Below are 16,304 nucleotides of genomic sequence, written 5' to 3'. Positions count from 1 at the left end.
GAGACGATGAGGGGAACTTCAGGGCTACTCCAGGCAAAGCTAAATTCAGTTGGTGGTATGTTAACCAAAAAATGTAGGGAACCACTGATGTACATAATTCAATGGCTGATCTGTGTTTAAAAATCATGACAAACATGCACAAGATATCTCTTTAGTTATTAGTTCAACAGTTCACATAGAAAAAAAATATTATAATGACGTGGAAGTAGAGTGGCAAAAATTGGGAAGAAGTTAACTGATCTTTGATAAGGCTTTGTAGAGTTAATGATTAGTGATACTCCTTGTATTTGTATAGATTAAACATTGGAAGCAAGCCCAGCAGTTCTAATGAAATCCAGAGAAGATCCAGCTATCAAGAACTTCCCATTGTCTCATGAAGTTGCAGCTGCTCATATATTTTTTGTGCCAATCTTTGATTCCCCCATAACTTTCAAGGATGCAATGTGTTCACTATTTTTTAATGCAATGAGCACCTTTAGCTCAGTCAGACATTCCCCTCGACAGTTGCTGACATTTTAGGCCTAATTTCAAATGTAATAATAAAATTGACTTTTGTGACAACCAATGTGTCTGAATATCCAGTGATTTTGGTAGAATGCAATTATAGTCGGCCTTTCAGAGACTTGAACTCTTGTATTTCACTGTTGCAGGGGGTGGGCAGAGGAGTTTACAAAATCTATAATAATGATGGAGGAATATTATTCTGGGTGGCAGTCTGTTTCTGCTTTAGCCAATTATAGCGTGATGACTGTTTTCTGCACAACAACTAGACCTAGAAAATAATTTTGGTAACACTTTATTTGGATAATCCATCTGTAGATGATCTGCAGATGGAGCATTTCTGACTCTCCAAAGAGAGTGAGGGCGGTGAGGGTAGGCAACACCACATCCGCCATGCTGACCCTCAACATAGGGGTCCCTCAGAGGTACCTGCTCAGTCCCCTCCTGTACCTCCTTTTCAACCACGACTGCGTGGTTGAACACCGTCATTAAGTGGTAGGCCTGAACACCAACGACCAAGAGACAGCATATAGGGAGGAGGTCAGAGACCTGGCAGTGTAATGCCAGGATAGCAACCTCTCCCTCAATGTGGGCAAGACAAAATAACTTATCGTGGACTACAGGAAACAGAGGGCCGAACACGCCTCCATTCACATAGACAGGGCTGTAGTGTTGCATGTCGAGGGTGTCCACATCACTAAGGACCTATCATGGTCCAAACACACCACCACAGTCTTGAAGAGGGCACGACAACGCCTCTTCCCCCTCAGCAGGCTGAAAAGATTTGGCATGTGGCCTCAGATCTTCAGTAAGTTATACAGCTGCACCATTGAGAACATATTGACTGGCTGCATCACCGCTTGGTATGGAAACTTGCTCGGCATCCAACCTCAAGACGCTACAGAGGGTAGTGCGTACGGCCCAGTACATCACTGGGGCCGAACTCCCTGCCATACAGGACCTCTATGCCAGCCAGTGTCAGCGGAAGGCCCTAAAAATTGTCTAAGACTCCAGCTACCCAAGTCATTGACAGTTCTCTCTGCTACTGTATGGCAAGCGGTACTGGAGCTCCAAGTCTGGGATGCAAAGGCTCCTTAACAGCTTCTACCCCAAAGCCATAAGACTGCTGAATAGTTAATCAAATGGCTACCCAAACTATTTACATTGACCTCCTTTATTATATATTTTTTTTATCGTAATTGTTTTGCACTGACTATTTGGCACTAGACTCTACCCACACAATCACACATAGGGCTGCAAAGGGTCGGGCATTTTCCATGGGAAGCTAAGCCCTGGAAGTTGGGGAATTTTGCTTAACTTCATCAAAAAAAGTTAGCTTTTAACAGTGAACCTTTTTTTGTGGGATACACATAAGGCAATTCTAGGTCTTGTTGCATATTTTGTCTAAACGATCCCCAATTCAATGGAATTGCAACCCTCTGCATGCACAGTGCATTCTTCCATCACATGTACAGCTGATTCTCAAGATCTTGCACACTAATGAGATACTATTGAGCCCACACTACTACACTGTCTGAACCAAGGCCTGCATGCTTTCTGGTATGTTTTGATTACAATACTGGGTGGCATGACATACATGATTTTTTGTTAACTAGTAAATAATAGCCCACAGCAAAGTGTATTTAAATCATTTGTAACTTGTTAACAATTTCTGTTAGTTAGTTTTTGCTACCATGTGGGTTTTAGCTTGCTTGAGCCTACTAACTGAGGAGTGTTAATTCACCTGTTTCCATACATGTTTCATTTTAAAACATTTTCCTAACAAAGGAGTTGTTTAATCTAACCATTTATCTGTAAATGGAATTGTATTTGTTGTTTTTTTTACTCCTTTTTTTTCTCATCTTTACAAGAAAATGCCACTGGCACCATCTGATGTGTGGAGACATTCCACATCAGCTAATGTAGAAGGAAAATATGTGTACATTTACAAATAATGTTCCAAATCATATGTGAAGAATGCAACAAAGATGCAGAATCATCTGACCAAGTGCATAAAGTTCCCTCAGAGCTCACAACAAGCAACCTCTGACAAAAGTCACTACTTCTATTTGAGGTGAAAATGATGAATCAGACACCTTATTGATAGCAACAGCTCATGGTCCTCCTGGAATCAGAAGTTTTTTCGACTCAATGGAGGAACGTAGTCAAAGAAATGCTGATGAATGTCTTGCTCGAGCTGTGTATGCAACTGGTTCACCTCAGATGCTCACAAGCAATGTGCATTGGAAGAGATTTCTGAATTATCTTCGCCCACCTCCAACCAGACATGCTTTATCTACTAATTTGCTGGATGCAGAGTTCAACAGAGTTCAAGTGAAGGTCAAGCAAATCACAGAGAAAGCCGACTGTATCGCAATCATCTCTGATGGGTGGTTGAATATTCAAATCGAATCAAATGTATTTATATAGCCCTTCGTACATCAGCTGATATCTCAAAGTGCTGCACAGAAACCCAGCCTAAAATATTAGTGGGCAAGGAATAATTAACTACATTACCTCCACCCCTCAACCAGTATTATACAAGAGCACAGACAAAAGGGACAACAGACACACCAGTCTCTATATTGCAGATAAGCTGAAGGCAGTCATCAATGACCTTGGACCACAGAAGGTATTTGCACTGGTGACAGACAATGCTGTGAACATGAAGGCTGCTTGGTCTAAAGTGGAGGAGTCCTACCCTCACATCACACCCATTGGCTGCGCTGCTCATGCATTTAATCTGCTCCTCAAGGACATCATGGCACTGAAAACAATGGATGCACTCTACAAGATAGCCAAGGAAATGGTTAGGTATGTGAAGGATCATCAAGTTATAGCAGCAATCTACCTCATCAAGCAAAGTGAGAAGAATAAGAGCACCACACAGAAGCTGCCCAGCAACACCCATTGAGGTGGTGTTGTCATCATGTTTGACAGTCTCCTGGAGGGGAAGGAGTCTCTCCGAGAAATGGCCATATCACAGTCTACCAATATAGACAGTGGAGAGAGTGGTAAGCAGCCTGAAACTCCTGAAATCTGTAGCAGTAGCCATTGCACGGATTCAGGGAGACAATGCCATCCTGTCTGTTGTTCAGACTCTGCTTGCAGATGTAAGAGAAGAAATCCGTATTGCCCTGCCCACTTCACTGTTGCTCCAAGCAGAGGAAACGGCAGTTCTGATATACATCAAAAAGCATGAAGACTTCTGCCTGAAGTCCATACACGCCGCAGCGTACATGTTGGACCCCAAGTATGCTGGCAAGAGCTTCCTGTCTGGTGCAGAGATCAACAAGGCCTATGGTGTCATCACTACCGTGTCTCACCACCTTGGCCTGGATGAGGGCAATGTTCTTGGCAGTCTGGCGAAGTACCTCCAAGCAAGGGCTTTGGTATGGAGATGCAAAATGGCAGTCGTGCCAAAATATCTCATCAGCCACCTGGTGGAAGGGACTTTGTGGATCTGAGGCTCTTTCCCCTGTTGCCTACATCATCCTCCAAATCCCACCAACATCAGCTGCCTCAGATCGCAACGGGTCCTTGTTTGGGAACACACACACTAAAGCACGCAACAGACTGACCAATACAAGGGTTGAAAAGTTGGTGGCTATCTGGGCAAATTTGAGGCTTTTTGAGCCTGACAACGAGCCATCCTCAACAAGGTTGGAAAGTGACAGTGAAGATGAGGCCTCAGAGTCTGCTGTTCAAGAGATGGACATTGAGGAGGTCCGGGGAGAAGACATGGTAGCCTGAGAGGAAGAACCAAAGCTTTAGTTTGTAGACTATCATTTTACAGATGTATGTTGAAAACGTTTTTAGGAGATTTGATGGATCATTGGGATCATTCAATATTCCCTTTCTTTTGTTGTTCAGTGAAATAATCCCATGTGAAGAGTTAACTCATTTATTTAAAGTTAAATGCGTAACTAAATAGTTTTTTTTATTTCTATTGGAATTTGATAATTTGCAATTATGTCTACTTATGGTTTATGTTTCTGTCTCCATATGATATAGTAAATATATCTAACATCTACATCTACATTTAAATTGTATTAATGTTAATTTGCGTATATTTCTGTTAATTCCCATATATTCCTGTTAATTCCCACAGAAAATTTCCACCTCTGAATATTCCCCATAATGTACAAACCTACTCACACATACTACACTGACACTCCAACACACATACACACACAGTACATACACTCACACACCTATAAACACTGACGCCACACACATACACACTTAAGCATAGACACACTTTCACACTCTCCACATATGCTGCTGCTACTCTGTTCATTATATATCCTGATTGCCTAGTCACTTTTACCCCTAGCTACATGTACATACTGTATTACCTCGTACCCCTGCACACTGACTCTGTACCGGAACTCCTTTTATAAAGCCTCGTTATTGTTATTGTATTGTGTTACTATTTCCTTTTTTATTTAGCAAATATTGTTCTTACTTTTTAAACTCTGCATTGTTGAGAATGGGCTCATAAGTAAGAATATCACGGTAAAGTCTACACCGGTTGTATTCGGCGCATGTGACCAATCATTTTTGATTTGATTCGATATGTGAAAACTGCACATTTCTACATATACAATTTTAAAGTTGTACCTGATGATATCATCAAAAGTTAAAACATTTTAAAAGCAGTGATTTTCAAACACTGTGACCTTTGCAGTGACGTGGTAAGCAAGAAAATACCAAAACTCTCGCTAGAAACTCGTAGCAGGTTTTGAAAATCAGTTGTTTTTTTACTTTTAATCCTACCCTGTGTCACAGAGAAGCATTTTTTTTAGGATGTTTCTTTTTACATTTTTAACCAAAGATCAGATAAACACTGTTTTCACATACTGTATGTAGACACTGGTTTCAAATCAAATCACATTTTATTAGTCACACGCTTCGTAAACAACAGTTGTAGACTAACAGTGAAGTGTTTAATTATGGGGTCTTCCCAACAAATAATATAAAAGTAAAACATGAAATAATAAAAGTAATAAATACACAATGAGTTACAATAACTTGGCTGGCGATAATAAATATGAGGTTGAAAGGTGGCAGAATTACCCTTTAAGCCATATACGTTAGAATAGAAAAGCGACTTATGTCATATGTGTTGCCCTGAATCAACACCTACCCTAATTGGTAATTACGATTACAGTACTTCAGACTGGTTGATATGCATAAAAAATGTCTTCATAATAAGATAATACATCAGTGTATTATCATTTATCTAACTACATATTTGGCTGGACAGCAAAAAATACTTTAATTCCATTCATTTTTCAATTTTTCACTGTTTCTGCTGTTACTGCTCTTTGCCAGAATTGCCAGATTGCCAATATGCCCATGCCCACCTGGGAAGCCTACCTGGAAATAAGTCTCTCACTGTTGCCGCCTGCTACCGACCCCCCTCAGCTCCCAGCTGTGCCCTGGACACCATTTGTGAATTGATCGCCCCCCATCTAGCTTCAGAGTTTGTTCTGTTAGGTGACCTAAACTGGGATATGCTTAACACCCCGGCAGTCCTACAATCTAAGCTAGATGCCCTCAATCTCACACAAATCATCAAGGAACCCACCAGGTACAACCCTAAATCTGTAAACAAGGGCACTCTCATAGACGTCATCCTGACCAGTTGGCCCTCCAAATACACCTCCACTGTCTTCAACCAGGATCTCAGCGATCACTGCCTCATTGCCTGTATCCGCTACGGATCCGCAGTCAAACGACCACCCCTCATCACTGTCAAACGCTCCCTAAACCACTTCTGCGAGCAGGCCTTTCTAATAGACCTGGCCCGGGTATCCTGGAAGGATATTGACCTCATCCCGTCAGTTGAGGATGCCTGGTCATTCTTTAAAAGTAACTTCCTCACCATTTTAGATAAGCATGCTCCGTTCACAAAATGCAGAACTAAGAACAGATATAGCCCTTGGTTCACTCCAGACCTGACTGCCCTCGACCAGCACAAAAACATCCTGTGGCGGACTGCAATATTATTGAATAGTCCCTGCGATATGCAACTGTTCAGGGAAGTCAGGAACCAATACACGCAGTTAGTCAGGAAAGCAAAGGCCAGCTTCTTCAGGCAGAAATTTGCATCCTGTAGCTCTAACTCCAAAAAGTTCTGGGACACTGTAAAGTCCATAGAGAACAAGAGCACCTCCTCCCAGCTGCCCACTGCACTGAGGCTAGGTAACACGGTCACCACCGATAAATCCATGATTATCGAAAACTTCAACAAGCATTTCTCAACGGCTGGCCATGCCTTCCTCCTGGCTACTCCAACCTCGGCCAACAGCTCCCCCCCCCCCCCGCAGCTACTCGCCCAAGCCTCTCCAGCTACTTCTTTACCCAAATCCAGATAGCAGATGTTCTGAAAGAGCTGCAAAACCTGGACCCGTACAAATCAGCTGGGCTTGACAATCTGGACCCTCTATTTCTGAAACTATCCGCAGCCATTGTCGCAACCCCTGTTACCAGCCTGTTCAACCTCTCTTTCATATCGTCTGAGATCCCCAAGGATTGGAAAGCTGCCGCAGTCATCCCCCTCTTCAAAGGGGGAGACACCCTGGACCCAAACTGTTACAGACCTATATCCATCCTGCCCTGCCTATCTAAGGTCTTCGAAAGCCAAGTCAACAAACAGGTCACTGACCATCTCGAATCCCACCGTACCTTCTCCGCTGTGCAATCTGGTTTCCGACCTGGTCACGGGTGCACCTCAGCCACGCTCAAGGTACTAAACAATATCATAACCGTCATCGATAAAAGACAGTACTGTGCAGCCGTCTTCATTGACCTTGCCAAGGCTTTCGACTCTGTCAATCACCATATTCTTATCGGCAGACTCAGTAGCCTCGGTTTTTCTAATGACTGCCTTGCCTGGTTCACCAACTACTTTGCAGACAGAGTTCAGTGTGTCAAATCGGAGGGCATGCTGTCCGGTCCTCTGGCAGTCTCTATAGGGGTGCCACAGGGTTAAATTCTCGGGCCGACTCCTTTCTCTGTATATATCAATGATGTTGCTCTTGCTGCGGGCGATTCCCTGATCCACCTCTACGTAGACGACACTATTCTGTATACTTCCGGCCCGTCCTTGGACACTGTGCTATCTAACCTCCAAACGAGCTTCAATGCCATACAACACTCCTTCCGTGGCCTCCAACTGCTCTTAAACGCTAGTAAAACCAAATGCATGCTTTTCAACCTTTCGCTGCTGAACCCGCACGCCCGACTAGCATCACCACCCTGGATGGTTCCGACCTAGAATATGTGGACATCTATAAGTACCTTGGTGTCTGGCTAGACTGTAAACTCTCCTTCCAGACTCATATCAAACCTCTCCAATCTAAAATCAAATCTAGAGTCGGCTTTCTATTCCGCAACAAAGCCTCCTTCACTCACGCCGCCAAACTTACCCTAGTAAAACTGACTATCCTACCGATCCTCGACTTTGGCGATGTCATCTACAAAATAGCTTCCAATACTCTACTTAGCAAACTGGATGCAGTCTATCACAGTGCCATCCGTTTTTTTACTAAAGCATCTTATACCACCCACCACTGTGACCTGTATGCTCTAGTCGGCTGGCCCTCGCTACATATTCGTCGCCAGACCCACTGGCTCCAGGTCATCTACAAGTCCATGCTAGGTAAAGCTCCGCCTTATCTCAGTTCACTGGTCACGATGGCAACACCCACCCGTAGCACGCGCTCCAGCAGGTGTATCTCACTGATCATCCCTAAAGCCAACACCTCATTTGGCCGCCTTTCGTTCCAGTTCTCTGCTGCCTGTGACTGGAACAAATTGCAAAAATCGCTGAAGTTGGAGACTTTTATCTCCCTCACCAACTTCAAACATCTGCTATCTGAGCAGCTAACCGATCGCTGCAGCTGTACATAGTCTATCGGTAAATAGCCCACCCAATTTTACCTACCTCATCCCCATACTGTTTATATTTATTTACTTTTCTGCTCTTTTGCACAGCAATATCTCTACCTGTATATGACCATCTGATCATTTATCACTCCAGTGTTAATCTGAAAATGTTTAATTATTCGCCTACCTCCTTATGCCTTTTGCACACAATGTATATAGACTCTCTTTTTTTCTACTGTGTTATTGACTTGATAATTGTTTACTCCATGTGTAACTCTGTGTTGTCTGTTCACACTGCTATGCTTTATCTTGTCCAGGTCGCAGATGCAAATGAGAACTTGTTCTCAACTAGCCTACCTGGTTAAATAAAGGTGAAATACAATAAAATAAATCAAATCAAATCAAATGTATTTATATAGCCCTTCGTGCATCAGCTGATATCTCAAAGTGCTGTACAGAAACATAGCCTAAAACCCCAAACAGCAAGCAATGCAGGTGTAGAAGCACGGTGGCTAGGAAAAACTCTCTAGAAAGGCCAAAACCTAGGAAGAAACCTAGAGAGGAACCAGGCTATGAGGGGTGGCCAGTCCTGTTCTGGCTGTGCCGGGCGGAGATTATAACAGAACATGGCCAAGATGTTCAAATGTTCATAAATGCCCAGCATGGTCAAATAATAATAATCACAGGCAGAACAGTTGAAACTGGAGCAGCAGCACGGCCAGGTGGACTGGGGACAGCAAGGAGTCATCATGCCAGGTAGTCCTGAGGCATGGTCCTAGGGCGCAGGTCCTCCGAGAGAGAGAAAGAAAGAAAGATAGAAAGAGAGAATTAGAGAGAGCATACTTAAATTCACACAGGACAAGACAGGAGGAGTACTCCAGATATAACAAACTGACCCTAGCCCCTCGACACATAAACTATTGCAGCATAAATACTGGAGGTTGAGACAGGAGGGGTCAGGAGACAGTGTGGCCCCATCCGATGATACCCCCAGACAGGGCCAAACAGGAAGGATATAACCCCACCCACTTTGCCAAAGCACAGCCCCCACACCACGGGAGGGATATCTTCAACCACCAACTTACCATCCTGAGACAAGGCCGAGTATAGCCCACAAAGATCTCCGCCATGGCACAACCCAACCCAAGGGGGGGAGGCCAACCCAGACAGGAAGATCACATCAGTGACTCAACCCACTCAAGTGACTCACCCCTCCTAGTGATGGCATGAAAGAGCACCAGTAAGCCAGTGACTCAGCCCCTGTAATAGGGTTAGAGGCAGAGAATCCCAGTGGAAAGAGGGGAACAGCAAGGGTGGTTCGTTGCTCCAGAGCCTTTCCGTTCACCTTCAGACTCCTGGGCCAGACTACACTCAATCATATGACCCACTGAAGAGATGAGTCTTCAGTAAAGACTTAAAGGTTGAGGCCGAGTCTGCGTCTCTCACATGGGTAGGCAGACCATTCCATAAAAATGGAGCTCTATAGGAGAAAGCCCTGCCTCCAGCTGTTTGCTTAGAAATTCTAGGGACAATTAGGAGGCCTGCGTCTTGTGACCGTAGTGTACGATTAGGTATGTACGGCAGAACCAAATCAGAGCGATAGGTAGGAGCAAGCCCATGTAATGCTTTGTAGGTTAGCAGTAAAACCTTGAAATTAGCCCTTGCCTTGACAGGAAGCCAGTGTAGGGAGGCTAGCACTGGAGTAATATGATCGATTATTTTGGTTCTAGTCCGGATTCTATCAGCCATATTTAGTACTAACTGGGTACTTTCCGGGTAGCCGGAAAGTAGAGCATTGCAGTAGTCTAACCTAGAAGTAACAAAAGCATGTTACAAAATATTACTTTTTCTGCATCACTTTTGGACAGAAAGTTTCTGATTTTTGCAATGTTACATAGATGGATAAAAGCTGTCCTTGAAACAGTCTTGATATGTTCGTCAAAAGAGAGATCAGGGTCCAGAGTAACGCCGAGGTCCTTCACAGTTTTATTTGAGACGACTGTACAACCATTAAGATTAATTGTCAGATTCAACAGAAGATCTCTGTTTCTTGGGACCTAGAACAAGCATCTCTGTTTTGTCTGAGTTTAAAAGTAGAAAGTTCGCAACCATCCACTTCCTTATGTCTGAAACACGGGCTTGTAGCGAGGGCAATTTTGGGGCTTCAACATGTTTCATTGAAATGTACAGCTGTGTGTCAGCCGCATAGCAGTGAGAGTTAACATTATGTTTTCGAATGACATCCCCAAGAGGTAAAATATATAGTGAAAACAATAGTGGTCCTAAAACGGAACCTCGAGGAACACCGAAATGTAGTTGATTTGTCAGAGGACAAACCATTCACAGAGACAAACTGATATCTTTCCGACAGATAAGATCTAAACCAGGCCAGAACTAAACCAGACCAATTTGGGTTTCCAATCTCTCTACCTCTATTTTTTCTCAATTAACACCTTTTAGACAAGCATATATATATGTATATGTATATGTATGTGTCGAAATGTTAAACATCCTAATGTCGTTTAAGTGTATGGTAGTTTAAGAAAATTAATCTCAGAAACCGGTAGGATTTAGAGTGGAGCAAATGCAGGCTAGACGACTTTTCGATCTCACCATTTCTCTCTCGAAAGTTATCTCACAATCACACTGTAGCACATTCAACATGCACACATATAGGGCACTAACTCATAAAATCACAGACTATGTATTAAATATTATCAAATGTGGATACATAATGAATGAATACTGTTACTTCTCTTCAGAATATAGGGAAATTAAACGTTTCATTTACGTATAGTGTTTTTCTATCTTGAAGAGCAATTGGCGAATCTACATATATGAACCGAAAGTGTAATTTACAAACTTTTCCAAAATGGCTGCACATGTCAGAAATAGGTTTTTGTGAGAATGTTTATTGTGACATTTTATATCTCATTTTAACCGAGAAAGAAAGACTTTGTACTACAACAAGAATTGAACGATAGTAATATAACTTATCTAAGGAGCTAGATTTCTTTCACGTGCACATTTGGAATGTATCGGCGCGGCGGGGGCAAGAGGGACCACAATAACAAGCCGGTGAAGAAGGATGAGAGTGACAGCAATAAATATGCCGAGCTTCTCGTGTTCGGCTATGCCTGCAAGCTGTTCCGGGATGACGAGAGGGCTCACTTCCACGAGCAGGGCAAACAGCTCATCCCATGGATGGGGGACAAGAACATCCTGATTGATAGGTCGGTTGAACAAACCTAAAGGAATTGTTATCCTAACCAACTTTCCTAATCCCAGATCTGTCTTTCGAAGGGACTGATCGGATTCTTGCAAACATAATTGACATAAAAGTATTGGCGAACCATTTATCTAGCTTGCTAATGACGTCCTTTTGGCCTCATGAAACCGAAGATGCACTAACTATTAACAGGGTAGCAGAGCATCATGTCAAGATGCTGTGTCCTCCTCTAAGTTTGCCATATTTTTCAACAGTGAACACGCTCTACATGAGACTGACAGTTGGCTATGATGACCTGTAAAAAAGAGTTGTTTATTTGGAAATATACCCACTTGAACCATGAAGGGAGTGACATATGTTGGGGTTGAGTGACCTTAATCTGCACGGGCCTGCCTCTTGTTTCGAATGTATGTGTGTGTCTCTCTATCACATAACCAGCCCTTATTTCCCCAGCAAGTAGCCTAAGGCTAAGGGGTCCTGCCTGGCCCCCCAATGCCAACCCCAGCGCCCACTCTGGAGAGGTGGAAGAGAGGAGCGAACGCAGGAAAATATCGTCCGTTTGGGTTCTTACGGATAGGTATTTATGTGCTCGGGTTTGTGTGGATGTACCTTTTTTACAGATACAGAAGGAATTATGCATATTATATGGGGAAGTTAAACCCTGTAAGGTAAGAGGTGAGTTGTTTTCTTTTGTTTTTGTGTTCATGCAGGGCTGTTTCTCCATAGGGATTGTTGAGAGAGGAATGAAATAGGCTACACTGAGTAAGCTTGCCAGAAAACTGCACTAGATAGGCCTATGTCAGGGGTTGTTCATGTTAGGCTGTCTGTATTGTGACGAGATTGCTCAGTTCCAGTACCATACACTCCCTCATGAAAGACTTGTGACTGAGGTAGCACGTTTTGTTGTTAAAAACTCTTTGTTTTAGGGTCCCATCTGTGTTGGTAAGTAGGTCCATGTGTTGTCTTTCCTCAGTTGCTTCTTCTATTCCTCTAACCCCTCTCTTCAACCTACAGGTATGATGGGCGCGGTCACTTGCATGACCTCTCGGAGTACGACACAGGCTCGTGGAACAGAGACTACCAGCTGTCCGAGGAGGAGGCCAGGATCGAGGCCCTGTGTGATGAGGAGAGGTACCTGGCCATGCACACAGACCTGCTGGAGGAAGAAGCCAGACAAGGTAGACCAATCAGTCATAGCTGGGGGATCATACTCTGTCTCTTGTGTCTGAACTGCTGAGCAATGCCTCCACTCATCTGCTGTGGAAGACAGTAAAAGTTTCAAGATTTGTTTTTTCCAAATAAAGCCTGAACTATATAATAAAGCTAGACCTTAACCTTTTAACTCATGGCAATTGGCCTATATGGATAGGGCTATATTGAAATGTTTCTTACTGAGGAAATATGAAATGCATAACCATGGTAGCAATTGAAAGTGAACCGTTTAGAGATAATGGGAAAATTAGTAGCCCAACGGTGAGTACACAACAGTTCACCTGACACAAGACTCAATCCAAACATTACACTGTTGATCTCATGCAACTCTACATTTACTTTACTTTTCGCTGCATTTGTTGATAACGAAATCTGAAAATACTCTGGATACATGCATCCCTGATAATGCTAGAAAATGTGGGCTAGGTGCAACATAAGACAAAAAATAACAAAGGTTTGATGAAGAGGAGTAACTGGTTTCTACAAGTGGCCACACACCTCTCCAAAGTGTGCACATTTCCTAAGCAATTTCAATGCACTTTTATGACTATACGGTACTATTTTTTTAAATCTCTCCTAGCTATGCCATTGTGGAACTAGAGCAAGCACACTTGTAGTTTAATTTTGGACACAACTCTGCATCCCACCATTAAACAATTACTGTTGTTGTTTGCGCAATCCAAAAATGGTCCATTATAAATTGCAATCTGGGTCAGCTGGGCATGATTTGAAAGCTTGTTATATTGTCAGCATGACTAGCTAAGTTATAAATTACAATCTTACAGTGTTAGGCTTTCACAAGGCAATTCAGAGAAACAGATCATAATGTTAGTGCACATAGAAAGGAGTCATGAGTGCATTCAGGTGCATGTGCCCCGGTGAACAGTCTCATTCTGTTCAGAACAGAGCTCTGACGTCATGTGTAGCATGTTACAGTACAGCCACTATGTTCCAAATCTGCAATTTTCAACCCATATACGGGTACAAATGTAAAGGGTTAAGGATAATTATGCACATGGATTCATTTGGAAATTACTATATTTGGGCATAATCAGTTTGGCTTTTCCACGGAATCCCCTTACTAAAGCTATGTCAAAGTCAGTGAGAGGGTAGATTCTCAGTAGCCTAACTAGTACGGGGATCATTTCGGTGCATGTATGTAGTCCTGTGAGGTCCAAGATAAATTATTAAGTATTTTCTCAGACAATCACTGTCTGGTTGAATGACTAATCATAGACTATTGTTGAGGCTTATGTTTACTGTTTAATGTTTCATTTTCTGTAGTTATCAGCATAATTTGTGCTGCCTTAGACAATGTTGTAAACATGCCCGTAATGTAGGGCTTTTCCCAACTAAAACAAATCTTTGTTGACCAAGAGTTGTCTGTTCTTTCGACCAATTGTGTAAAATGTGTATTTTATATTGACACATCCTGTTTAAATCAAATCATCTAAACTCAGCAAAAAAAGAAACGTCCCTTTTTCAGGACCCTGCTGCAAGGAGGCATGAGGACTGCAGATGTGGCCAGGGCAATAAATTGCAATGTCCGTAGTGTGAGACGCCAAACACAGCGCTACACGGACAGCTGATCGTCCTCGCAGTGGCAGACCATGTGTATCAACACCTGCACAGGAACAGTACATCCGAACATCACACCTGTGGGACAGGTACAGGATGGCAACAACAACTGCCCGAGTTACACCAGGAACGCACAATCCCTCCATCAGTGCTCAGACTTTCTGCAATGGGCTGAGAGAGGCTGGATTTAGGGCTTGTAGGGCTGTTGTAAGGCAGGTCCTCACCAGACATCACCGGCAACAACGTCACCTATGGGCACAAACCCACCGTCGCTTGACCAGACAGGACTGGCATAAAGTGCTCTTTACTGATGATTCGTGGTTTTATCTCACCAGGGGTGATGGTCGGATTCGCGTTTATCGTCGAAGGAATGAGCGTTACACCGAGGCCTGTACTCTGGAGCGGGATCGATTTGGAGGTGGAGGGTCCATCATGGTCTGGGACGGTGTGTCACAGCATCATCGGACTGAGCTTGTTGTCATTGCTGGCAATCTCAACGCTGTGCGTTACAGGGAAGACATCCTCCTCCCTCATGTGGTACCCTTCCTGCAGGCTCATCCTGACATGACCCTCCAGCATGACAATGTCACCAGCCATACTGTTCATTCTGTGCGTGATTTCCTGCAAGACAGGAATGTCAGTGTTCTGCCATGGCCAGCGAAGAGCCTGAATCTCAATCCCATTGAGCAAGTCTGGGACCTGATAGATTAGAGGGTGAGGAGTAGGGCCATTCCCCCCAGAAATGTCTGACAACTTGCAGGTGCCTTGGTGGATGAGTGGGGTAACATCTCACAGCAGGAACTGGAAAATCTGGTGCAGTCCCTGAGGAGGAGATGCGCTGCAGTACTTAATGCAGCTGGTGGCCACACCAGATACTGACTGTTACTTTTGATTTTGACCCTCCATTTGTTCAGGGACACATTATTCCATTTCTGTTAGTCATATGTCTGTGGAACTTGTTCAGTTTATGTCTCAGTTGTTGAATCTTATGTTCATACAAATATTTATACATGTTAAGTTTGAAAATTAACACAGTTGAAAGTGAGAGGACGCTTGTTTTTTTGCTGAGTTTATATGCACTATATTCAGCTTGTCTGATTTAAGCACACTGTTTGATTAAATAATTGAGAAACACAAATGACTAGCGGGAATCCGACCAGCAAGTTATTTGATTGTGCCGGGCACAGTCTTGCTGCGCTGTGTTAAAAATACTAGCACCCATTGTTTCACGCTCCTCCCTGCTCCAGCAACCACCACAGAACATCAACGTTTTTATCCCGCTGTCTGTGTTGCTGAAGCTGCAACATAAGTACAGCCATTTCTGACTTGGAAGTTCTGTTACTGAAATCCCTAATTTGTTTAGGGAAAAGCATTCCCTTAACCCTTTCTCTCTTTACTTGACACATGTATGCATCGCATGCACATAACCTATTCGCACGGGACTAGTATTACTAGAGAATGTTAGTAATGTAATTATTGCTCCAGATTGTCCGTTATTCCAGATGACAATTCGGACGGTATTCGTATTTTCCAAACTGCCTCCTGTAATTCTTATTTTTGTTCAATAAGTTGACAGTTATGACGGAAGCCTGGAGGTTTTTATCTAGGCGTGAAGATGCAGTATTTCAACATGTCCAGGTGATAGGGTCACACTGAACTCGAGCTTGGTTCCCAAGTTTCTAAACCATACCAACATCTTTGGTATAGTGTCGGCATGAATGTATATTTGAATTGAGGAAGTGTGATCATAGTCATTAGGATATTTTAGCAATCCGCAGTACGTTGTGAATGCCTCCCAGCCTTCAAATGTGAGCTAAACAGTGCAATTGTACTTGCAATGTGTTTTTAAGGCTATGGATGAGAAAGTTAGCTAATCATTTCCAAACGC

General features: G+C 43.2%; 1 protein-coding gene across 11 annotated transcripts in view; it reads left to right on the top strand.

Moving 5' to 3' along the window:
• The first annotated feature begins 11,230 nt into the window (after window positions 1-11,230).
• The window catches only part of LOC110522882 (splicing factor, suppressor of white-apricot homolog), a 173,900-nt gene continuing 168,826 nt past the window's right edge, over window positions 11,231-16,304 (top strand). For 2 of the 11 annotated variants that reach the window (XM_090234359.1, XM_036977162.2), the window contains exons 1-2: window positions 11,231-11,630; window positions 12,641-12,804. In XM_090234359.1, coding sequence (XP_090090485.1) covers window positions 11,431-11,630; window positions 12,641-12,804 — 364 coding nt within the window. In that variant the 5' untranslated portion in view covers window positions 11,231-11,430. Of the gene's footprint in view, window positions 12,302-12,640; window positions 12,805-16,304 lie in introns of all 11 variants that reach the window. The other 9 variants (XM_090234360.1, XM_036977163.2, XM_090234364.1 and 6 more) reach the window with 7 other exon arrangements.

The sequence above is a fragment of the Oncorhynchus mykiss genome, chromosome 5, assembly GCF_057628025.1.
Source record: "Oncorhynchus mykiss isolate SJ-2025 chromosome 5, ASM5762802v1, whole genome shotgun sequence".
Taxonomy (NCBI): Eukaryota; Metazoa; Chordata; class Actinopteri; order Salmoniformes; family Salmonidae; genus Oncorhynchus; species Oncorhynchus mykiss.
This window is presented reverse-complemented; position numbering and strand designations above follow the sequence as displayed.